The sequence below is a fragment of the Oryx dammah genome, unplaced genomic scaffold, assembly GCF_014754425.2.
Source record: "Oryx dammah isolate SB20612 unplaced genomic scaffold, SCBI_Odam_1.1 HiC_scaffold_3, whole genome shotgun sequence".
Classification (NCBI taxonomy): domain Eukaryota; kingdom Metazoa; phylum Chordata; class Mammalia; order Artiodactyla; family Bovidae; genus Oryx; species Oryx dammah.
In genome coordinates, this window is record NW_024070187.1 from 14,628,908 (window position 1) to 14,655,233 (window position 26,326).

At 37.7% G+C, this 26,326-nt stretch overlaps 1 protein-coding gene and 1 long non-coding RNA gene across 2 annotated transcripts in view; one reads left to right on the top strand and one right to left on the bottom strand.

The window, feature by feature from the left end:
- Positions 1-23,451, bottom strand: part of LOC120861718 (glutamyl aminopeptidase) — an 82,513-nt gene extending 59,062 nt beyond the window's left edge. The window contains exons 1-3 of the mRNA XM_040237466.1: positions 22,505-23,451; positions 9,702-9,843; positions 6,664-6,795 (exon numbers count right to left, since the gene is read on the bottom strand). Coding sequence (XP_040093400.1) covers positions 6,664-6,795; positions 9,702-9,843; positions 22,505-23,139 — 909 coding nt within the window. The 5' untranslated portion in view covers positions 23,140-23,451. The remainder of the gene's footprint in view (positions 1-6,663; positions 6,796-9,701; positions 9,844-22,504) is intronic.
- Positions 1-26,326, top strand: part of LOC120861719 — a 36,124-nt gene that overhangs the window by 1,262 nt on the left and 8,536 nt on the right. Inside the window, exons 2-3 of the long non-coding RNA XR_005720591.1 lie at positions 5,223-5,267; positions 6,696-6,726. This is a non-coding gene — a long non-coding RNA (uncharacterized LOC120861719). The remainder of the gene's footprint in view (positions 1-5,222; positions 5,268-6,695; positions 6,727-26,326) is intronic.

Sequence of the window (26,326 nt, forward strand, 5' to 3'; positions counted from 1 at the left end):
TACCTAACTTGAATGCATATATTTAGTTTTTAGATACTAAATTCTCTAAGTGGACTAAATTACTGGGATATACCACTGTTGGATACTATTGGTGTAGTAGCGTTAATCGCTCAGTCGTGTCCAATTCTTTGCAACCCCATGGACTGTAGCCCACCAGGCTCCTCTGTCCATGGGATTTCCCAGGCAAGAGTACTGGAGTGGGTTGCCATTTCCTTCTCCAAGGGATCTTCCCAACCCAGGGATCGAAACTGCATTGCAGGCAGATTCTTTACCATTTGAGCTACAGGGAAGACCTGTTAGATACTATTAGGCATAACTCAAAACACTGAATCTGTTGAGCTAGCATCAGATGTAAAATCTGTGCTTCCTGAAGCCCATATGCACTTGATTATTCTTTTGGGAGGTGTGCTTCATCTGTTTTATCAATGTTGTCGTTGTTGCCTTTCTCTTATCACATGGGAACCCTACCCAAGAAGGCTTTTAGAGTTATTAATATTATCCCTTTAATCAAGGGTCTCTAGAAATTTGAGAGATGGAATTTAAGTCCACAAGAATTTATTCTAATTGGTTGCCATTACTTCTCATGTGTAATTATTATGGTTAATTATTAGTCTTACTGAGTACTTAAAAATTTCCAGGTTATGTGACACTTACCATGCACGTCAACCCTATTAATCTAGACTATTAATAATGATAATAAAATATAATATTTTGCATCACTAATGATATCTTTACTCCAATGCTTTCATTAGCCCAGTTTCCACGATTACAGAATCCAATGAGTTTTGAAAATCCAAAGTTTTTTTTTTTTAATATGTTCTCAGCAAATTAATTTAGTGGTATCATTTGACCTTAACTGAGAGGAATTTTTTTAAAATAACTTATTTTCCTCACTACAAAAGTATTGCTGTAGAAATACTTTTATTTGATCATACGGAGCTGCCCCCAAGATCCCACTGCAGTTACTCAATAATACTCAATATTTGTACATACTGCCTTTCACAAATCTGAAAATTTCTGAATTCCAACATACAACTAATCCCCAAGATTTTAGATAAGGATTGTAAATTTGTATCTCAAATTTTAGAGTTCCAATTGTATATATGAGGAAAATGGATACACAAGAAAAATGAAGACAAAACTGACACTAAACTTCAGCACCAAGATTGTTTTTTACTATATTGTACTGCTTCTTTTCTCTACTCCTAAGAATGAAGCCTGAATTTCCCGAGTTACAAAATAGAGTTAACAACAGTACGTAATAGTTAATGTGAGCATTAAATAAGCTAATGGATAAGCAATACTTGACACATAATAGTTTTCATGTGTTCCACCAAGAACGTTAGTATCACCAGAGATAATACATTGAATGATTATCCCCTGTAATTTTCTTTGTCCGTACTTTCTTATATGTGGGATATCCACACTGTGGTACCCACATTACCATTAGGAATACTAGGAGAATGAAGAGGGAAAAAATAAAACGTTAAGTTTTCGAAGTTCAGAATAGGCTTTTCACACCCATACAAATAAATTTGAAATCCCAAACCTTTTGATTTGCAAGAGCCTGGTTGGAAAAGGCTTTAGCAATAAAAACAGAAGGCAAGGAAAAAAGTAAACCACAGAGTTTATGCTTTAACAATAGATTGGAAAGAGAGTGGAGGCAAGTCCAGAGGGCTGTGTGTCAATGAGTACCCCAGGAGAGGGGTAGTAAGGTTGAAGGGGCAAGACTCTGGAAGGGTGTCTTAGAGTCTGAGACAAAGGCACTGAACTTGAAAAGACCATGTGAACAAAAAGGAATCAAACTGAACAGATGCTTCTAGCCACTACCACCTAGTCAGAAGTCCAGCCAGTGCCTGCAGGGTCCCCATCGCCACCCGTGAGCCCTGCAGGCACACTGGGCCTGGGACCTTGTTTTTGTTGTCCTTGTCTGCTGAGTGTCTTCTATGGACAGAGGTGATGAAATATCCAAGTTTGCCCAGAAATGTCCCGGGATTCTAAGTCTGTTGTTTATCTGTCTACACCTCTTATCCCAGCATAATTAATAACACCTCTATTATTTATATTCTATAAATAATAAAATATTTGGTCACTGTACCCATTGACAACAGCCTGCCATTCCACTGCCGATCATCCGTCAGACTTAGCACCTGTTCATCTCTTGAGATTTTTCCATCTTATCTGCATTGTTCCAGATAGACACACTCCTTTTATGTGGTCCATGACTCCTGCAGAGCCCCCTGTTTTTGTGTTTTCTGTTTTAGAAGGTGAAATCTTTGGCACCAAAGGGATGGTGTGATCAAAGACCTTAAAACACAGTTGGGTGACAGTGGTGACCACCTATGTTTCACATGTCCATTGAGGTATAGATGTTTTAGCATATTTCACTCCCTTTAGGACCTAGCATACTATTTGTGCACATAGTAGGTGCTCAATAAAGACTGACAAAATGTTGGGGGAACCTCAGTTTTATTACCAATGTTGATGTAGCCAGGATGAGAAAGAGAAAAGAATTTGATATTGTTTTTAATTCTGTAAATGCGTGTTTAAGTTACATAGTTAGTATTACTGGATGCCATCAATATGTTTAATTTTATAACTTTGCATGTGTGCTAATTTGCTTCAGTCATGTCCAACTCTTTGTGACCCTATGGACCTTAGCCTGCCAGGTTCCTCTGTCCATGGGATTTTCCAGGCAAGAATATTGGAGTGGGTTGGTTGCCATGCTCTTCTCCAGGGGATCTTCCCAACCCAGAGATCTAACCCATGTCTCTTAGTCACCTGCATTGGCAGGTGAGTTCTTTACCACTAGCACCATCTGGGAAGCATGTCCTTATAAATATTCTTCCAGCAGTAGATAGAAATTTGGGGAAGAGGAATACTTAGTAGAAAGGAATTGTGATGTTTTGGTTCTTTTCAAGTTTTGTTTGTGATCCTGTTTTATCACAGGAATGTGATAAAATCTTCCTAAATTTTAGATTGTCCCTTATCCATCGATAAATTATTATAAACATGGAAAACCTTGGCTTGAAGTCTGGGTGACTCAGGACTGTATTTTTGCTGTGGCTTTGCAGTTTCAACGTGTGTTCAGAACGTTGAGTCCCAGAGCTCAGCAGCCATGAGGTACTGTTTGAGAAGCAGCCCAGCATCATCACTTAGGTTACATAGAACACTTACTGGCAGCTCACTTCTCATTCAAGTCAAAATTTGAGTAGTTTGATGCGTGGTGATTATCATGACTGCAGTAGAGTTTTTTTCCAAACAAATAACATTTAAAAATCTAACTTCACAGAATTTTATATACTTCTTTGTTCATATTATTTTTGTAAATTTAAGAATAAGAATCATTGGCAATCTTCTGTGGCTTCCTGAATTAAATGCATTCTTTCAAGGAAGATTGATAGCCCTTAATTTAGAACAGTCCTTCCAGGAAAGAAATTAAAGAAAAAAAACTCATTGAAATAAAAATGTTGTAAAAGTCAAACTCATTCTGAAAACGTGCCACAAATAGCAAATGCTTTTGAGAATATGGAGAAAAGGGAAACGTTGTTCACTGTTGGTGGCAAGTTGGAGCAGCCACTGTGGAAAATGGTGTGGAAGTTCCTCAGAAAACTAAAGATATGGTTACCATATGCCCAGCAATTACAGTGCTGGCATACGTTCAAAGAAAACAAAAGGATTAATTCAAAAATATATACACACCACAGTTTTCATAGTAGCTTATTTACAATAGCCAAGATACGGAAGCAAACTAAGTGACCAGCAACAGATGAATGGAGCATGTGTGGTATATATACAATGAAATACTACTCAGCCGAAAAGGAAAGAAATTTTGACATTTGCAACAACATGGATAGATTGGAGTGTATGATGCTTAGTGAAATAAGTCAGACAGAGGGAGACAAATACTATCTGATGTCACTTTTATGTGGAATCTGAAAAATGAAACAAACGTGAATATAAGAGAAAAGAAACAGACTCACAGATATAGAAAACAAACTAGAGGTTACCAGTGGGGAGAGAGAAAAAGGGAGGGGCAAAATATAGGTAGGGGATTAAATGGTACAAACAACTATATATAAAATAAATATTGTACAGCCCTAGGAATATAGCCAATATTTTATAATAACCACAAATAGAGTGTAACCTTTAAAATTATGAATTGCTATGTTGTACATCTGAACTTTATATAGTATTATAAACCAACTATACCTCAATAAAAGTGTAATGCAACTGACAGTCACAAAAGGAAATATGCAGAGTTAAGTCTTTTTGAACTACATTCCAAACTTGGTTACCTTTTTTCCTAACAATTTTTTAGGATTGGATTCCTAATCTTCATGAGCAACAAGGACATTTTAAACATAGTGAATGGTTCAGGTACTAATATCTGCCATTACAGATAAACAATTAAGAAGAACATGGGCTTCGATTTGGTTTTTATTGATGTAAAGTAGTTCTTGCCAGAATGGTGACTTCAGTCAGGGTATTACAGAGTCTTGGATTGTACAGTGTAACCTGACTATGAAATTAAGTGATACATGTTACCAGAATAATACTGTCAAAAGTAGAGTAGATAAGAATGGTTTTCTGATTTATGAAATTTCTACTAAAAATGTTATATTACACAAAAACCAACTTCATTTGTTAGGGGGACCAGTAGTATGGAGACTTTGGTTCCAGAGCATACAGCATATTAATGCTTTAATATACCCCCACTTCTCCTGACAGGCTTCCCTGGTGGCTCAGCGGTAAAGAATCCACCTGCTAATGAGGGGGACGCGGGTTCAATCCCTGAGTTGGGAAAATCCCCTGGAGCAGGAAGTGGTAACCCCCTCCAGTATTCTTGCCTGGAGAATCCCATGGACAGAGGAGCCTGGTTGGGCTACAGTCCCTGGGGTCGGAAAGAGTCAGACATGACTTAGCAACTAAACAGGAACAACACTGCTCCTACCAAACAGAAATGACAGTTGCAACATAAAAGTGGAAAGCCCACAAGACATATCAGGGCTTCAAACAACATAAGCATCTCTGTGGAGTGGATAAAAATACAGAGCAGTTGGCAGGAACTAAACCTATCGGCCTACTGGGCTCTGGGTTTGGAAGGAATTCGCAACAAGCTCCTGGGGGTTAGAGCCATGTCATGCTTTGAAAGTTATGTTCTTAAACTCTGACTACTATTTCTGGTTGTTTTCTCATAGTTTTCTGTTTTTATTTTACAGTGGTCATATCTTCTTGAATCTCTGAGGGTAATAATTAAAGGTTGGGTATGTGAGAATGTTTAATCTTTCTGGCTTTTTTGGTTTCTAACTATTACTATTTACTCACACTGTGCTTGGCTGTTTATTTGTCTTGGATTTTCTCTTTTATGTTGCTTGTTTTCCTCATATGCCGGTTTGTCTTAGGTTGTCTGTTTAGCCATAAGAATGTAGTACTGTGAGAATAGTGTGGGTTCCCACTGATGTTACTTTTAAGTAGATAAAAGGGTGTAGTTTTCCTGTAATTCTCTCTGGAGTGGGAAATTGTACTGGAGCATCTGTGCTTGGGTGTAAAGTGCTAGATTTCAATTTAGAGTGAATGGGTAGGGAGCCAGTCAAATGCCAAAGAGGCAGAATTTACCTTGAATTGATTTTCAAACTAGATGCCCTTAAGTTCTTCAATTTTGAAGAAAAGAGCCCCACAGGTTTTTGCAGGAAGGAAAACTCTGGCTACCTGTCTTCTATAGATAGGATGGAGAGAGAAATACCTCTTCTCTCCAGTGACTGGTGAAGAGGTAAAGATATGTTTCAGGATATCACATTTCAGAATGTTTACAGCAGGGTGCATTGTTTGAAAAGAATCTGGAATTTGAGTCTCCACACTTGCCGGTTGTGTGATTTTGAGCAAATTACTTAAACTCATCATTTCAGTTTTCTCACTTGTAAAATGGGAGTGATGATTTCTTCCTTATAAAATTATATTACAAAGAATATAATGTTTCATATATATAATGTATAGCACAGAGGCAGACTAACCATTAGACAGCAAGTTTAAGGCATGAGCAGAATGGGGGCCTCCAGAAAGAGAAAAATAATTAGGTAATAATCAGGTAAAATTATTTAGTATTTCATTTTTCAAGAGAAAATTATTAAGTTCATCATTTTAATGAAAAAAAAAAAAGCTTATTTGTATTTTCTTACATTTTTAAGAAGATGCTTTTTGAGACCTTGCTGCTGTCTTATGTTGAATTACATATTGGGATGGCACTACAAACATCTCAGTGCTTAGCTACTTGAAGGATATTCGCCTACCTCTGATTTCCTCCTCTCCCTCTGGCCTCTATCTTGGACACCACCCAAACATAGAAACCCAATCATTTTACTAAATTGAGCATGCTCAAATATTTAATACTTTTGTGCTGATATCCTTAGAAACTAGCTTTGGATTTATAGTGAATTTTCTCCTGAAATAATTCAAGGCCATCCATTCCTATGGCTATTTTGTTTATTTTTCACCTGGGTCCTCTCAGCTTACATTTTTCTATATTGTTCAGTGTTTCATCAGACTCACAGACCTTGGTGTCTAATGGGCTTTTCTAGTGTGGAGTTTAAAAAGGCTGTTTAAAAAAAGTAGACAATCACAAATGCATAGGTGGTAAATTTTTAAAAATATAATGGTACTCACAGGTATCCCTCTGTTTGATATTCTCGTTACAGAGTCGAACTGATGTACCGCAAAGCACACCAGGTAAGTACTCATGGGAACAGACTTCTGGAAAGTTGTCCGATTCCATTTATCATCCACCGACTCTTCTTTCTATTGAAAGCAAAAGATAATCTTTTATTTATAAAGTGATCAATCATGGACAAGACAAACAAATAGTTACTCTAAACCTGGCTTTCCAGTCAGAAAAAAAAGCTTGTCAAAGCTTAATGGTAGAAAGAAATTTTACCCCTAAATGGTGATGTTGAAAAGACTGGAGGAAAATTCATTTTATTTTTAGTACTGTGAGAGTGTGGTTGAACTATATACTGTATGAGGTTTCTTAGGGAGAAATTAAACTTTGTGATATAAACTAGACAGGAGTTTATCTTTCTGCATTAAACACAAAATCCTGACCATAATATTTGAGCATACACTATGACCCCTTAATGGAGAATAGGCTAGTGCTCACTTCAGTGTTCTTGCCTGGAGAATCCCAGGGACGGGGGAGCCTGGTGGGCTGCCATCTATGGGGTCACACAGAGTCAGAGACAACTGAAGCGACTTAGCAGCAGCAGCAGCAGTGCCTTGAACACAGGAAGAACTAAGCAGGTATTTGCTAATTTGACTACATGCAAGAGGGCAATAGCTGTGCAGACATAGCAGGAGGTCAGGCTGTCTTTTCCATCTCTGGTTGTCTCCATCAGAGACCTAAGGTATGGTCACTAAAGTCACTGCCTTGGTTAGAGAGAGAAGAGATTGTATTACTTGCTGCAGCTCCCAACTCCATCTGTCTGGTTTTCTGTCCATGCCACTTTGCCTTCCTCACTGCCAATCACCAGTCCTAATACTTCATCCATGAATACCTGCCTAATTCCTGCTGTCCATGTGTAAACACTTCCACATGCCCTGCAGCCACACAGTGAGTCACTCTACACTGAGAAGCTTTAAAAAAGGATTAAGAGAGGGAGGCTGGATTAGAGCTCGATGCATCATTGACAAGGCAAGCATGTGCTAGTAGAGAAGAGTTGAAGCCCCAGCAGTTCAGTTCAGTTCAGTAGCTCAGTCGTGTCCGACTCTTTGCAACCCCATGAATCGCAGCACACCAGGCCTCCCTGTCCATCACCAACTCCCAGAGTTCACTCAGACTCGCGTCCATCCAGTCAGTAATACCGTCCAGCCATCTCATCCTCTGTCATCCCCTTCTTCTCCTGCCCCCAATCCCTCCCAGCATCAGAGTCTTTTCCAATGAGTCAACTCTTCGCATGAGGTGGCCAAAGTACTGGAGTTTCAGCTTTAGCATCAGTCCTTCCAAAGAAATCCCAGGGCTGATCTCCTTCAGAATGGACTGGTTGGATCTCCTTGCAGTCCAAGGGACTCTCAAGAGTCTTCTCCAACACCACAGTTCAAAAGCATCAATTCTTCGGCGCTCAGCCTTCTTCACAGTCCAACTCTCACATCCATACATGACTACTGGAAAAACCATAGCCTTGACTAGACGGACCTTTGTTGGCAAAGTAATGTCTCTGCTTTTTAATATGCTGTCTAGGTTGGTCATAACTTTTCTTCCAAGGAGTAAGCATCTTTTAATTTCATGGCTGCAATCACCATCTGCAGTGATTTTGGAGCCCCCCAAAATAAAGTCTGACACTGTTTCCGCTGTTTCCCCATCTATTTCCCATGAAGTGATGGGACCAGATGCCATGATCTTCGTTTTCTGAATGTTGAGCTTTAAGCCAGCTTTTTCACTCTCCTCTTTTACTTTCATCAAGAGGCTTTTTAGTTCCTCTTCACTTTCTGCCATAAGGGTGGTGTTATCTGCATATCTGAGGTTATTGATATTTCTCCCGGCAATCCTGATTCCAGCTTGTGCTTCTTCCAGCCCAGCGTTTCTCATGATGTACTCTGCATATAAGTTAAATAAGCAGGGTGACAATATACAGCCTTGATGTACTCCTTTTCCTATTTGCAACCAGTCTGTTGTTCCATGTTACTCTATGATAAAAAGTTTGCATTCTTCCTCCTCCCACCCTAACTTTACCTGTTCCATGCCAAGAATTCTGACTGCATTATACTCTGACCCAGTCAGAGTGTATCCTTGAAATTCATCTTTTCCTCTTTCTTCTCCAGTCAAAACCCAATTGCCTAGGAGTCTGACACTAGAAGAAAAGTTGATGAGCTTACATTGAGCTTTTTAAGCTTCCATCTACTTTTTAAACTTCTTAAGCTTTTGTTTGCTTTTTTGAGGAATATTTGTAATTAAAGAGGATGATTTCAGTGATCATATTTCAGATAGTGGATCAGAAAGATCGGAAATGTAATGTAGGCACAGTGCTTTTCTGGTATTGGATAGGTGACAATTATGTCTAAGGATGAGCTTCACCCTTTTACATGTGAAAGATATAAGGCATAATAAACCTCAATCTTGAGGTAATGATACTTTAGTTAACTGCGTTACCCATTAAAGGGTTGAGGAGCAGGAAAAGAGGGAAGAGTCATGTTAATAATTATACAAACAGAATTTATTGTAGCCTGTTTTTTGTTTTTGTTTTTGTTTTTTTTACATTTAATGAGTACTTCTTGTTCACTAGAATACCTATGGGCATGGTGATCTCTGGAGTTGGTAGCTATACGTCAACATTTAAGTGATGATTTTTTTCGTAGAAACCAAGACAACTAGGCTGCTGAGTATTTTAAAATCTGTAATTCCATTCGTTTGCCTTTAATTTGTCAATATTAGGGGATGCTTTCATTTAAGCAGAGCCTAGCTGACATATGTCTACTGTATCCATTCTTGCTTAGAAAACCCAACATGGTATTTTGACTAGATTGTAAAATCTTGAATTAAAGACTTCTAGTACTCAAAGACAAGAGATTGCCCAAATGTATCCTCAAGCCTCTAAATAAGCTATTAGAGTACATTTATTTTAGAATTCAGTAGGTTCTCTCATAGCAAATCAGGAAATTGATATTATAAACAAACTATCTGTATAAATTTTAAAAAAATTTAAAATACTCACCTCCACTGGCATATTTGAAAGTGCCTTATATTCTTTGGAGTGGACAATGGATATTGTATACGTTGCCTTTTTGTTGGGCTCATCAAAACAAGGGAAGGATTTCCTGGCATCTGTTGGTTCATGATCAGTGGCTGCTATGCTCCTTAGAAACAAACACACAAACAAAATACATGTTGCCTCTTCTGACAGCCTCTATTCCCATATAAAACAATCAACTATGTAATCAACTCTTTCATTTCTTAAAGCAAATGTCCATCCAGAAATCTATCAAATAGTTGTCAAAGTCTTTACTGGAATTTTTAGGTTAACAAATGAAAATTCAGAAACTGCTTTGGGTATTTTATATGAGTAGTTAAGTATTTTGGTCCCATAACTAAAAATCTGTGATGAGCAAAAATCAATCCAATTTATGTGCTATTATTCTTTCCATCCTACAGCTATCAAGTGACAAGTAGATAAACACAAAGCCAAACTCAAAGGCTTGCTTGTAGCTGTCCTTGTAAGTGTGAACAGCTGTGTTCCGTCATGGAGTAGAGGAGTATATTCTAGAGTCTCCAGATCCTGTCCCTAATAGCACATTCTTTCTTACTTATGTTACACCAGGGACAAAACGCTTAGTTTCATTTCCATGCAAAGCAGTCCCTGAAGAGTCTCCCAGTGAAGCAACCTTTGGCCAGATTTAAAACCCTTTTTGGAAAGAGACAGGATTCTTTTATGGCTCTAACTAGTCATATGCGTTATTAAACTAAAATGTTACTTTATAATGTTTCCATCATTTCAAAGTGGGACTATTTTTTGAGTAATTGCTCAAAAAAAATCAGTGAATATATACTTTTTATATGTAGTTATTATAGTACAGTAAGATTGTACATTTGCTCATTTGAAGACTAAGCAGAGTAAAAAGTGTAAAATAGAAAGGTTGACATATTCATTAATAATTTGTATAAGAAAAATATTTTGTGCTTCAGAATTCTCTGGGACTAATGAAGGTATTTCATAAAGAATAACAAATTATTGCATCCTTCATTCATCCAATAAATATTTGTTGAACTCACTCTTTCATATTCAGACACACACACACATTTACCAGGTATCATTCTACATACTGAGGAAAGAACAAAGAATAGATAGATAAGGAGAGTGATAAGAGCTGTATAGGAAATAAAACAAGGAAAGTGACAAAGAATGACCCAGGAAAAGTGGTGGGCAATATAAGGTAGAAGAGTCAGGGACAGTCTCTTGCAGTAGGTGATGAGAAAGCCCCAGATAGGTGATGATTAAGGAAATATGTTTCTTTAATAGAGGGAACAACAAGTGCATAGTTGCTAAAATGGAAAAGAATTTACTGCAGTTGAGGACCTGAAAGATGTCCAGAGTAGCTGAAGTACAGTGAACTGGAGGGACTAAATGATCAGCAGAGGCCATGGTAAAAGTCTGCACTTTATTTGGATTCAAGGATGCAATATATATATAATTTATCTAAAAACTTATGTCATAGGTCAACATTCATCTATAAGAAAATATTTTTGAAGTTCCTTTAAAAACGCTCTGGATATAAAAATTACTTGTTAAAAACTTAGCCAAAAAAACTAATCTGTGAAAAATAAAACTGGAAATGGGCTGTCTTTTGGGATACTATTGACTGAGGGGGACAACATTCTGGGATGATTGAAAAAAATGTACACTTTATTATGGGTGTGATTAACAAAGATGTGTACATTCCTCAAAATTCATTAAATTCGTTCCCATTAGATTTGTGCATTGAATATATATAAAATCTATCTTAAAATAACTGTAGATCAATATTGAGTTCCAGTAAGTAGGTTTGGATTGTTGCAGTGATATGAATTAGCAATGAAAAAACAAACTTTTATGTGTACTGAACTTGAGCAAATGAAAAAAAAAATGAAGATATAACAGAAGGCAGGTTTCTCACTGCTGGGGAAGAAAGTTATAAATTTGTTTTAAAAAAGAAAGGAGACTAGGCCTTGATACTGAACTGTAACTGAAGGATCAGTGTATATTCTATGATTTTTTTTGGTAAATATGTAAATGGATCTAAAAATATACAAGACATGTATTCCCTATCTTTGTCTGCTGAACAGGACTAGAAGAAATAACACACTTGTAGCAGTGAGCACAGCTAGTTCCCATTCAGTTCAGTTCAGTCACTCAGTCGTGTCCGACTCTTTGCAACCCCATGAATCGCAGCACACCAGGCCTCCCTGTCCATCACCAACTCCCGGAGTTCACTCAGACTCACGTCCATCGAGTCGGTGATGTCATCCAGCCATCTCATCCTCTGTCGTCCCCTTCTCCTCCTGCCCCCAATCCCTCCCAGCATCAGAGTCTTTTCCAATGAGTCAACTCTTCGCATGAGGTGGCCAAAGTACTGGAGTTTCAGCTTTAGCATCATTCTTTCCAAAGAAATCCCAGGGCTGATCTCCTTCAGAATGGACTGGTTGGATCTCCTTGCAGTCCAAGGGACTCTCAAGAGTCTTCTCCAACACCACAGTTCAAAAGCATCAATTCTTCGGCACTCAGCCTTCCTCACAGTCCAACTCTCACATCCATACATGACCACTGGAAAAACCATAGCCTTGACTAGATGGACCTTAGTCTGCAAAGTAATGTCTCTGCTTTTGAATATGCTATCTCGGTTGGTCATAACTTACCACTCTCCAATAAAAGGAGCCAGAACGCGTCAGAAAAACGATATCAATGCTGTGCTTTATGTTAGAAAATGTTCTGTACTTAAAAAATATATACTGAATGTGAAGAGGTAAAGAGACAATGTTTCATCATAATCTAAAGAGAGAGACAGAGATGTGGGGCTGTGGGGAAGAGAGGAAAGAGGACCAAATGCAAACCACTGGCTGTGTTCCTACAATTCCTTGTATTATTATTGTAACTTTCCTGTTAAGTTTAAAATTATTTCAAAACAGAAAGTTATCCAAAAAGTCCCAGTATTACTGATCAGTTTTTCTGATGATAACAGTTTTCTTTTTTAACTAGTCAATTGAAGTTTCTAACACCTGAGACTGTTAAATAAGTGTTAGTCGCTCAGTTGTGCCCAACTCTTTGCGACCCCATGGACTGCAGCCCACCAGGCTCCTCTGTCCATGAGATTTTCCGGGCAAGGATATTGGAGTGGGTTGCCATTTCCTTCTCCAGGGGATCTTCCCAACCCAGGGATCAAACCCAGGTCTCCTGCACTGCAGGCAGATTCTTTACCGACTGAGCTACAAGGGAAGCGTGAATCTCAAATACATAAGAACATAAAGAAACCTATACACTTTCCCAGAATACTGAAGGTTTATAATAAGATTCATTAGCTCCAACTCCATGTTTAGTCAGCTGCTTTTTTCTTCTGAATTCTTCTGGATTCTAATTTCTTTCTCAGACAAAAGAAAAGGAAAAGTTACTCTCTGCAAGAATGTTTCAGTTTAGTCACATCTCAGAAATAAGCCAGCCCTCTAATTTGGGAATATGAGAGAGAGAGAGACCCTGTGTGTGTGTGTGTGTGAACACGTGAGCATGTGTGTGTGTGCACACGTGAGCATGTGTGTGTGCATGCACCTTCATGTGTGTGGGAGGTGACGTGATAAAGGAGTGGAATAATACTATTCTAAGCAACAGCCATTGGGTAGGTTTTCAAATACTTGATTTCAGTATCTATGCTACAGTATGTACTCCGAAGCATCTAAGAGAAAGAATAATTTTCCATCCTTTGCTCACAATCTCTCTTTAAAAGAGATTGTGCCTGATTGTAGGGGAAAGATGCCTTATTACGTTACAGTATATCAGAGCCTACCTTTGGAAATGGGACGGGATGGTATTGGTGAGATCTCTGTGTGATAGTTTTGTCCATGTTGGTGGTCCTGTCAGCAAATGTTAGTTACAGCAAGTCCCACTCAATCATAGTGATCTGGACTTACACTGGTATACATATAGTGACATTCATCAACCAGAAGGGCTACGAAATGTGGATTTTATTTGTTTGTTTGTTTTTTAAGTTCAGAGCCTATGTGATTTTATGGGGAAAACCCTCTTCTAAAAGTAAAAATTCCTAGATTCAATGGACAGTCATTCAGATAGGATCATTAGAAACCCATTAAGAAATCAGTGATCTTAAATGACATCTTGGACTAGTTGTGCTTAATATGTAATTACATCCAAAAACAGGAACACATTCTTCTCAAGAGTACATGCAATGATCTTCAGGATGTATGTTAGGCCACAAAACAAGTCTAAACAAATTTAAGAGGACAGAAATTATATCGAGCATTTTTTCTGACTACAGCATTATGAAACTATAGGTATCATTTATAGGAATAAGAATGAGAAAAAACACAAACAGGTAGAGACTAAAAAAACATGCTACTAAAACAAAAAAAAAAACCCCAATGTTTCCATCAGGAAATCAGAAAATACCTTGAGACAAATGAAAATAAAAACTATCTAAAGTCTATGGGATGTAGCAAAAACTGTTCTAAGAGAGAAGTTTATAGAAACACATGCCTACCTCAAGAAACAAGAAAAGTCTCAAATAAACAACCTGAAAGAAAAGAACAAACAGAGCCCAATGTCAGTGAAAGAAGGAAATAATAAAGATCAGAAAGGAAATAAATAGAAACCTAAAAAAATAGAAAAGATCAATAAAATCAAGAGTTGTTCCTTGGAAAGATAAACAAAATTTATAAACGTTTAGCCAGATTCACCAAGAAAAAGAGAGAGGACACAAATTAACAAAGTAAGAAATGAAAGAAGAGAAATTATAACCAATATAACAGAGATTAAAAAACATGAGAGAATATTATGTACAGCTATAAAGCATAAAGCAATAAATTGGACAACCTAGAAGAAATGGATAAATTTCTAGAGACATACAATCTTCCAGACTGAATCAGGAACAAATAGACAATCTGAAATAGACCAATCAAAAAAAAAAAAAAAAAAACTCCTAGCAAACAAAAATCCAGGACTAGACAGCTTCACAGGGGAATTCTACCAATATAGAATATATATATAGAGGGAAGATTAATATTATCCTTTTCAAAATATTCTAAAAAGACTGAAGAGGAGGGAACACTTCCAAATTCATTCCACAAAGCCACCATTAATTTTATACTGAAAATAGGCAAAAACAGTACAAAAATTATAAGCCAATATTTCAGATGAATATAGATATAAAAATCCTCAACAAAATATTAGCAAACTGAATTCAACAATAAATAAAAAAGATCAGACACCATCAAGTAGGATTTATTCTAGGGATGGAAGGATGGTTCAAGATCCATAAATCAATCAATGTGATACACCACCCATATTGACAACAGGAATACAAAAAATACAAATAATAAACGTTGGTAAGGATGTGGAGAAAAGGGAACCCTGGTAGGACATTGGAGGGAATATAAATTGGTCCAGTCACTATGGAAAGCAGCATGGAGGTCCCTCAAAACAATAAAAAGAGGACTATCATGTGATCCAGTAATTTCAGTCCTGGGTATCTATCTGGAAAAAAAGTGAAAACACCAATTTGAAAAGATAGATGCACTTCAATGTTCATAGCCAAGATATGGAAACAGCCTGAGTCACCAGCAAATGAATGGATAGAGATGATGTAGTGTGTGTGTCGGAGAAGGCGATGGCACCCCACTCCAGTGCTCTTGCCTGGAAAATCCCATGGACGGAGGAGCCTGGTGGGCTGCGGTCCACGAGGTCTCGAAGAGTTGGACACGACTGAGCGACTTCACTTTCACTTTTCACTTTCATGCATTGGAGAAGGAAATGGCAACCCACTCCAGTGTTCTTGCCTGGAGAATCCCAGGGACAGGGGAGTCTGGTGGGCTGCCGTCTATGGGGTCACACAGAGTCGGACACAACTGAAGTGACTTAGCAGAGTATGTGTGTATACAGTGACTGTTGTTCAATAGTTAAAAAGAATGAGAGCCTGCTATTTGCAACAACAAATATAACAAAACAGAAACAGACTCACAGATATAGAGAACAAACTAGTGGTTACCAGTGGGAAGAGGGAAGCAGGGAGAGGCAAGATAAGGGTAGGGGATTAAGAGGTGTAGACCACTATGAATGAAACAGGCTCTCAGGATATATTGTACAGCACAGGGAATGTAGCCAATATTTCATAGTAACTTTACATAGAGTATAATCCGTAAAAATATCGAATCTCTATACTATAAACCTGAAACTGATATTATAAATCAAGTATTCTTCAGTTTTTTAAAAAGGCCCTATTTGTATATGCTAAATTCCATCAGAGTTACTACAGTTTTCTAAATACATGCAAATTTGAAAACAATGTATATGAGATAGCCTTACAAAACCGTTTCGGACAATGGCTTCTCTGGAGGGGTTTTATTCAGTGGTAAAAGCTTCTTTTTAAAATCAGATGAATTGTTTTGCAAATTTAATGGAAAAAGCCTGGCTAATCACAGTATGTTCAGGAGTAACTCTTGGGCATGTCCTGAATAATTATAATGCTAGGCAAATGTGCTGAGGTAAACCATTTTTCTACAGGGGCCTCTCCACGTCATGTTAATAAGTCACTTACTAGACCCAGCACATCAAAAACATAATTCTGTGTAGCTTGTTAGTTTTACAAAAGGGAAGGCATTCTTCTGACTTCTCTGAGTGGGTGAGATTAAGGTAACCTCAGAGAAAGCGGAAGGGAGAGGAAGTGATGATGCAGGCACCAAGCCGTTCACTTGGAATCAACTTAAAACAACTGCCTGACTGCCTCATAAATCATCTGGCACACTGTTTCCAGTGAAGGCTCTCAGGCTCCGTTCAGTAGTTTAATAACTTGAGCCAGCAAATGAACAGCAAGGTCTGGGTGAAAACTTAAACAAAGGACTTCTGACGCAGGTGAGGCAGCCACAACCAAGTATCATTGCAGACTTAGTACAGGGTTCCAGAATTAAGTACGGGAGCTGATCGGTGCGAAACAACTCATTTAGATTATCATCCAGATTCCAACCTATTTTTATGGTGGTTTGAACCAGTTAATTAATTTAATTTCCAACAGCTCTTTTTCTAAGTGGAGGATACTTAAGTAAAATTTCTTTTTGTTTCCTTGCTTCCAACATAAAGGAAATTACTGTGCATCCTGCAACAAGTAAACAAGGCCTCCTCCTGCCAAATCTGTTCTTTATTGATAATGGGCATACCAATAACTTAACACATTAATCTAAGAACATAATGACTAAATTGACATACAGTTAAAATTTCAAGATCAGAACTACAGTGAGGATACATATCCATGTGTGAGGATATCACACACATACACACGTACCCTTATTTATGACCATCCCACTGATTTCTTTTCTGCCATGTTTCCACTTAACTCTTACATCTTTATCCCAAGTCCTAACCTTGTGCTTCAGATTTATTTATCCAGATGCCTTCTAGACATCTCTTCCTAGATATCTAACATTCAGCACATTTGACACCAAACTCATGACCTTCCCTTCTAAACCTGGTTCTTCTATTTCTAATGTCAGTGAAAGGTGGGCTGTCAGATCAGACTTCTGGAGTATCCTTAATCTGTAACTTTAGCTCATCTCTTCCTCATAGCCAGTTAGTCTGCCAGTCCTGACTATGTTGCCTCCAGACTGTTCCCTTCATTGTATTCTCTTCTGTCTGTCCTGAAGTCACTGTCCTACCTGATCCTTATCATCTCTTTCCTGGATACCTGCAGTTTCTCTCATATACTCATGTATAGATTTAGTTCTTTTCTCCCCATGTAAATAGTCATGGGTTAACCTTTTCTGCATAACGCCTTTCATTAATTAATTATCCTTACTTTTTTTCCCAATGGGTTTTCCAGACTTATCTCTAGCTAGCATCTCCAAATAAACCTCTCCTACAAAGGTATTTCTTCTCCTTAATCTGCTTTTTTGACGTAGTGCCTTTCCTTTTTGCCTGCTTTTTACATTACTTGTCTCTGCCTATTGAAATCCCACCATTACATCAAAATTCAGCTTCAATCCCAGCAACATTGTTGTTGTTCAGTCGTGTCCGACTGTTTGCAACCCCATGGCCTGCAGTGCGCCGGGCTCCCCTGTCCTTCACTGTCTCCCATGGTTTGCTCAAACTCATGTCCATTGAGCCAGTGATGCTATCTGTCTCATCCTCTGCCAAAACCCCAGAAAACCCAAACTGAAAACTGTCTGTCCTTCTTTTAAGTTCTTGTAATTCCTATCAATTCCAATGATTCTCAGTCCTTAAAGTTTGAAGATGGCATTCCTAAGTCAAAAAAAATAGATTTCATCAGCTCCTCTTGGCTTTGATATGAGATGGGGAGAAAAAGAACGAAAACAAGTTTTCCATGCTTAGTGGGAAAGTGACGGTGTCATTGGTGGAAACTGGATTCCTCTACAGGAAAGAAGCTGTGGCAATGCAGTGGAATCCAGCATTTGCCAGAGCATGCTAGTCATGTGACAGCCTCCGTGAAAATGCTTCTATATGTTCATTCAATAATAGTTAAGTTCTCTCTGTGGGCTAGGTAGTGAACAAGAGAGACACAGAGACCCTACTCTCAGGGGCCACGGAAGATTCCACAGTCATATGGTTGGGAAACGGCATACTATGGCAGCTTCTAGAGGTTTGTCATGAACTTTATAGTATAAAAGTCTCTGAAAAGTCCCACCATTAAAAAAAAAATCATTTTGTATTCAGTATTATTTCCCAAACAACCTTGGCCACAGAATAACTCCGCTGGCTTCTTTCTGGCAATATCTATTAATACCTTCATGCAACTAGAACTCTGTGGAACAGATAATTAGGAAATGCTGTGTAAGAGCAATCCAGATGTAGAGAAGGAAATGCTGAACCTTAGAGAGAAGGGAATATTGTTATATACTTTGGAGATGTGAGTAGAGGGGAACTCTGAGAAGAGAGTAACTGGGAATCCTACGTAACTGTTGAGAGTGTTAAGAGGGTTTAGTGATGCAGGCAGGAAATCATTCCAAAGATTTCAGTCCTTTGAAGTGGTTTTCCTCAGACCCAAAGGAACAGATCAGACGGTAGAAAAAGTGGCTGTCAAGTTTCTCAAACTTTCTCCGCCCAAGCCTCACTACAACTCTGTCCCCAGTGAGATGCTATGGTTATTATAGCTAGGGAACTCTGAACTGGTTCTACCTTCTTCTCCAAGTCTCCATTTGCCTCTGAATTTTGACAGAAAGAAGCTCAGATAGTTGTCTCCTCTCTATGAAGTCCAAGTCTCAGTTGTATTTGCAGAAATCAAGTAATTTTGGTTTCTATTGAGTGCACTTATGTTTAGTTTGCACTGTGGTTCTGACAGTAATATCCCATACCACACATACTCAATCCCAGAGTTAATTTTACAATAAGGCAGAAAAGCTGGAAAATATAATCTTGACAGTATACATAAAAATGTATTACTCTGATGGCATTTGAAATTGTATGAGCATCAAATATTACAAAGTTCACTATATAATATGAAAGAATGCTGCTATTCTCCCTGAACTCACTCTTGTGGCTCTTCTCTGCATTTTGTAGATGAAACCCACTGGAGACCTGCATTGTCAAAATGTTATTCACAAGCTTGAAAGAAAACAATACGCTTTTCTCATAGGCTTGAAATATTTCATAAGAAAAACAAAAAGTATTCCATTGAGCCTAAATGAGGTTACTGAGTATGTGCCAGAATCGTTCCAAAACCATGAATGCAGTACAGAACTGGCTGCGTCCTGTGTAATGTGAGAACCTCAACTGCTACCAATGAAAACAGACAAACTAGGGGACACCAGTCCTCCAAGGGAGCCTGACTGACCACTGGCCTTCTCCTCACCTTGCTGTCACTTAGTATTTCTGAGTATTTTCTCAACTAAAACAGCTAAGTTTCAAAATGTCAGCTCTCAAGTATATATTTTATCATAAAATTAGCTCATATGGTAAAATAATCGAAAAATTCAGAATGAATAATATATGTTAGCATAGAGTAATTTTTATGCTTATGAAATATATAACAGAAACTTATGAATGGAACTGTGTTCCTTATTTTTTGGCCTTCCTATAGTGTATAGAATTTTTATAAAGTATTTTGATGGCTTTACTCAGATGCAATTTTTGTTGTCTTCACAAGCCAAGAAGCAGTTTTAAACTCTTAGCAATAATCATTTAAAAGTTTTGACTTGTTTTCACTTTACACTAACAGATTTTTAAAATCTCTGGAAGGGAGATATTCTTTAGAGGTAGATATATCTTTAGATATTCCTTTTCCTCTACCAAGTTGCAAACACTTAAATCATTTTATTGTTAGACTCAGAGAAATAGGTACTTTATTGTTTGTGAAAACGTAATTTGGAACATATTTTTGAAAGTCAGTTTAGAGATACATACATATACCTAAGTACACGCACATGTGTTATATATGTGTAGATGCATGGATAGATACACACATGTGCTCATACATACATAGTTTGAGCCAATTTCCTAAGAATTTTCCTATAGAAATATGAGAAAATATTATTCCTAGTTTTTTAAAAGGCTGTTTATTACATTTTAGAGTTGTTTATAGGTAAAAAAGTGGGAGCGATTTAAGCATCCAAATCTAATGGGAAAGTTGAATTACTTTATATCCATATCATGGACTATCACGTATCCATTAAGTCATTTGCAGAACACCAAATAACATGTTAAAGTGTTGACATATTGTAAAAGCATGTTATACAACACTATATAAAGCATAATAATGCTATGTTTGTGTCCAGAAAAAAAAATGACTAGAAAACCATCTGCCTAAATACTAACAATTACTATACTTGAGTGATGGGGTTATAAATGGATTTTTTTTTCTTATAATTTTTTTGCTTCTCAAGTTTTCTGTAGTGAATGTCTCATTAATATATTTTATGAAATAACTAACCAAAATAAATGTTACAAGTTTCTTGACATATTTGTACTTTGACCCAGCAGTTTTATTTTTCACACTACATCCTAACATAAGGAAATACACTGTAAGCACACTTAGAGATGTACTTCCAGCTATGTTCTTTCTGACTTGTTTATAGTAATAAAATACTGGAATCTACTCAAATGTCTAGCATTAGTGAATTGGCTTTAAAAAGTAACAATGCATTCATGCAGTGGAATATTGCTCAGTCTTTAAAATCAGATTCTTGAAAATATTTAGTAAAGGGAAATGCTTACAATATATTCAGTTAAAAGTCATATGGATGGAGAGATATGTAGAGATAATTTAATTACAGTTTTGATTACCTAAAAAAATTAGAATATACATCAGCATGTTAACAGGGCTTACCACTGGATGGTGAAATTATTTGTATGTTCTTTTGATTTTCCTTTTTATAATTTCTATGCTTTCAACATTTGTAATTTTTATAAACAGAAAAATATGTAAACAATAAAGAAACTTTATTCTATAGTATATAGAATAGTGTATCTATATAAACATGATCCCTCCAAATATTTTCTCAAACTATCATTTCTAGTCTACTCAGTTTAATACTATACCACACAATAAGAATGTTTAAATATTTTATTTTAATCCCTTGGTCTTTCTAATCCCTTGGTCTTTCTGATAAATAACAGGAAGCATTTTGACCAAAAGATTTGCTTTGCTCTATAAAATGCTTCAAACAACATAGGAATATTTAGAGGGCTGGCTTTAAACTTTCTCTAAACAGTGACATAAGGTTTCTTTTCTTTTTTTTTTTTAGAATGTAAATACTTTTTATTGTATATAGCAAGTTTGATTGAGTGTCAAAGATTTGCTTATACGTTTTTAGTTGCCAACTTTGGTTTTAGTTGCCAAATTTTAAGGTTTCTCCATTGTTCACTTGTTCGGAATCTAAGTAGGTAAAAGTCAAAACAGTTTCAAGTTCAGTGATACCTCAGGTGTAACCTTCCTCTCTGATGCAAGAACCATACCCACAGGGTGAAGTTTTTTTAATTCATTGACAGAACTTATGTCTTTGACATAGCTCTAAGTAATAGCCTCTGACTAAATGAAAGACAAGTAAGTGTCTCAGAGAATGCAAATATATATACAGGTGTACTTGGAGGGCTCTGTGTGGGGATATTTTTATGTCCTTAATTGCTTAATGTATCTTTTTTTGTCACAAAAGACTGAGCATAATTACTGCATACTGCATGATAGATAATAAGCCCAAAGATTTATCCATGTGCTACTACTGATGTATGGACTCAATGAGTATTTATTGAGTAAAACATAGTTCTGGCCATTTGAGATAAAAAAAGACACAGCCGTACCTTTCTTAAGTGAAAACACAAAGACAGTTACATGAATTTTATATGCTCTTTCAATGTTCAGTCTCCAATAAAACAAAAAATTATAATTGATATTTACTGATTTTCACTTAAATTTAGTATGATATTTTAAAGTTCAGCTTAAAATCATTGCCATATAGCCCACAAATATCATCAGTGAAAATTACCAAAAACATATATTTTTTAAAGTTTCAGGTAGTTTATATAAACATTAAGGATAAAATGCAGTATATTATGATTTTTCCTGATGAAAAGAAGGACTTACACTGATTTTTTGGACTCCGTGCCCCTCATTCAATAGTTTCAAATTTTGTGATAAGCTTTGAAAATACAACAGGGCAAGAGTTTTTGCTTCCCAGAGGAACAGGCAGAAATGAAGTCAGGTTTAGATAAAGATCAGACCATGAAAATAAGTGAAAGGTGTAAAGAGAAAAGGAAAGGAAGAGAAACGGAAAGCAAAGATAAAAGCTTTGGAAAAACATAGCAAAAAACTTTTTTTTTACTTGGTTTGTCCTTTCTCCACGTATGTCGTTCTGTAAAATCCCACGAGCGAGCCGTTCAGCCAGCCGGAGAACTCCAGGATCAGGTGGTAGAGACCTTCGCCAGCGCTGGGCGCAAGCTCTTCTTCTGCTTCCACCACCACATACTCCTGCTTCTTGTATTCGAAGCACTGCCTGACTTGAACCTGCTCCCCAGACGGCCTCCTCAGCACCGGGAGTTTGGTGATCCTCGTCTCCCGGAGGTGTAGCCACAGGTACCGGGTGAGTGAGCTCACGTTGATGGAGATGTCCACGCTGCCCGTGTACGTGTCCTCCTCCATCAGCGGCTTCACCTCCAGGTCGTAGTGCACTGGCTTGATGAAGTCCGGCAGCCTGAAATCTTTCCAGCCTCCGCTTTCATCCTCACTGGCAGGGCAGACCCCCTGGTCCTGTGGAGGGCTGGTAACGGGAGGCAGGTGGGAAGGAGCCTGGGTCGTGCCCCGTCCGCTCTCTGCAGAGTCACATGATCTGGTCAGACCCACAGAAAGTCCTACTATTAATCCGACAGCCACCACCACTGCACAGATAATGGCCACATGTTTCGTCTTAATGCAGTATCTCTTAGAGCCTTCCCAAGATGATCCCTCCTCCAAGAACATTTTTCTTTCCAAAGTCAAATGTTATGCATGAAAGGATGTTAAATGTAACTAACTAACGTCAGCAGTCCTTTTCCAGTTGGAAGTAATTGCCTGGCTTGGCAGCCGGCTTCGCCTTTCGCAAACCTCTCTCTGGCTTCTTGCGTCTTTCCCTCTCCCTTCACGTTCCCACTAGCCACTCCAGGATGAATGTGGAAACAAGGGGGTGGAGTAAGGACTCCAGAAGAGGGGCTGAGCTGGAGGAAGAAGACTGCCGAGAATATTGTCACGGCTCCTCTTATAAACAACGCATCCCTCACTCCACCCCTCCTGCGCCGGAGTGAGTTAAATATAAAACAGGGCTTAGTTTATCAGCCAAGGGGAGGATGATCTTTTGCCAAAGCTCTGTCAGCAGCTTTCAGGGAGAGAGCATTTGGGAAAGAGGTGTGCTTATGATAGAAGAATTCAACCTTTGCCACTGAGTCTATTGTGTGCACAATCTCTCACTCCTAATCAAAGGGCTTCTTGAATTTCAGCTATTTTTCAGGTAACTTGCTAAAGAAGCTGTGTTTTCTTTTCATTTTTTCCCCCACCCCTCATGTAAGCATTCAAATTCTGTCTTTTGCCAAAGCCAGATCCTGGAATTCGGTGCTCAGTATGATACATAAATTCAGGGACCATGTAAGTACTCAGTAAATATTTGTTGAATTGGTGGATTAACAAAACATGGCCAGGTCACCATAAATCAGTTGATGCTGGATAAAAGAGAGAAGGAAACATAAGACATTAATCAAAGCAATACTGGAGCTGAAATGCATAAAAAGAAAAAAAGAGAAAGGGAATGGGTTGAAAGGACAGAAGGATAAGGAAGATAAACTTGTTAGCTTAGATAACTAAACTATAGTCTGGTCTCAGTGAGATAGTTAAACAGATAGTCTGGTCTCAGTGAGATTGAATTCCTTAACCTTGAGTATGGTAGATGACATTTGGAGCAGATTGCAGATGCAAAACTTGGCCTTTTAGGAAGATCTATTATCTGCCCAAACCTATTGCTTATATATGAAAAGGTCAAGATGATGGAAATCACAATAATTGACTCCCATTATTGTGAGTACCTAAGATGTATATACACCCAAGCCATCACTAATAGTAACAGTACAATCATAAATGTAGAGCTTTCTACATGCCAGGCAGTATACTAGGTACTTTAAAGAAGATCTGTCTTAGCAACAACTCCATAAGATTGGTAGTATTATGATGCCCATTTTAGAGACAGAAAGACTGACATTCAAAGAGGTTAAGTCATTGCTCAAAGTCACAGAACTGGAGTTAGAACTCAGGCTGTCGAAGTCCAAAATCCAAATAACTAATTATACTGCCTTTCTTTTCTGAAGAGGAAAAATATTTAAGTGTTAAATAACTATGAAAAACTTGGTCAGTATTTCCCAACATGCAATCCATGGATATTAACAGATATACTTGCAAAGTAGGCAATGCTGGGATAGGTAAAGTTAAGAACATTCTTTCATTACCTTCCATTCTTACAGGGCCTCCAGGTTGCATTACCATCACACCGTGAGTCTCCCAGACAGGATACACTATTGAGTGATTTCTGCCTTTAATTAATGAGAAAGCTTTCTTTGGTGTACCTTTTGGGGCAGTCTTGAAGGTCTGTGTTCCTTGAAACAAATGCTGAGGGTCTTGTGTTCCATACTCTGAGAAATGCTACCTTAAAAGGTTCCAAATTATAAACACACAGAAAAAAAGAGAAGATTTTAAGAATGAAAGGGTCCATTTTGCTCTGTACCTTTCTATTGTTTTTATAAAAGTAGTAGTAAAAGAAATAAAGGGGAAAAGGTATATTTTTCTAAATTATAGGCACATCTTGTTATTTATTTCATATTCTGAAGCAATCCTAAACTTTTAAAATTATAGTATGTTTAGCTTTGGTAAGTCAACTTCCTGAATTTTAGGCTTTAAAAAAATCCCTTTTTTTAATCAGAAAGATCATCTGATGTTTCACTAAATGTTTCAGAAACATTTTGATGTGTTCTCCATAAATTAAAAGGAAGATGTAGAATAAATTTATCTCAGCATAATGACTGAAAAGGAAAAGGAAAAACAGTTAGAAGGATGTACATAAAATTATATTAAACTGGAAGCATTTAAAAAAAATCTCAGCTAAACTCTTAAACTCAGCTGAAACTCTTAAACTTATCTAGAAAGATATCAATCTTATCTCCATCTTATTTGGGCTCAACTGATAAAAGACGATAATAGACTTTTGAAATAAGGTACACTTCAGGGGAGTTGAGAATGACCACCTGAAATCAAGTATCTTGGTGTTCCCAGGTGGCTCAGTAGTAAAGAATCTGCCAGCCAGTGCAGGAGCCACAGGAGATGTGGGTTTGATCCCTGAATCAGGAAGATCCCTTGCAGAAGGAAATGGCAACCCACTCCAGTATTCTTGCCTCGGAAATCCCATGGACAGAGGAACCTGGTGGGCTACAAGTCCATGGGGTTGCAGAGTAGGCAAAGACAGCACACAAACGCCAAATGTCTCTCCTACTTTGCCTGAAATTCCACCATAAGGAATTCATTATTTAGATGCATTTTTTTGTTGTTGTTAAAAGAAATAACTTAAATCCACTTCGTGTGTATGCACATATCCATAAATTTTTAGTCTAAGGCCCAGTACTGGCCACAACATTTTATTAGTACCAGCCTAAAAGAGCTGCCTATACCCACTGAAGGGCACCACATCTTACCCACATCAGCATATTAGGGGTGCCTGATGTGATCGAGATAAAGTGTCCAGCCAGGCAAGTTGGAATAGCAGAGCCAACAAGTGCACTAAATACATTTAGGGTCAACACACTAGGGTTTACCAAATATAAAGCCCCAGCTTTCATAATTAGTAACACTGCACTCTGCTGCAGCAGTGCCTGCTGACCTTCCTTTCCCTGACACTGGAATGTGGAGTCTGTGGCAGGAAACTCTTGATCTTGAAAGCCCTTGTTCCAGATCCAGTCCACAGTGAAGGTCAAGGTAGCCACTAGCAGGACAGAGAAAGAGAGAATCTACTCCTGCAATAACATGGACAAACCATCATAGGCACTCACCTAGATTAAACAATTTATATTGACTAATGTTGTGTCAGAGATTCTTCATTACATATAATTAATTTGAAAAGGCTACCTCTAGTCAATTT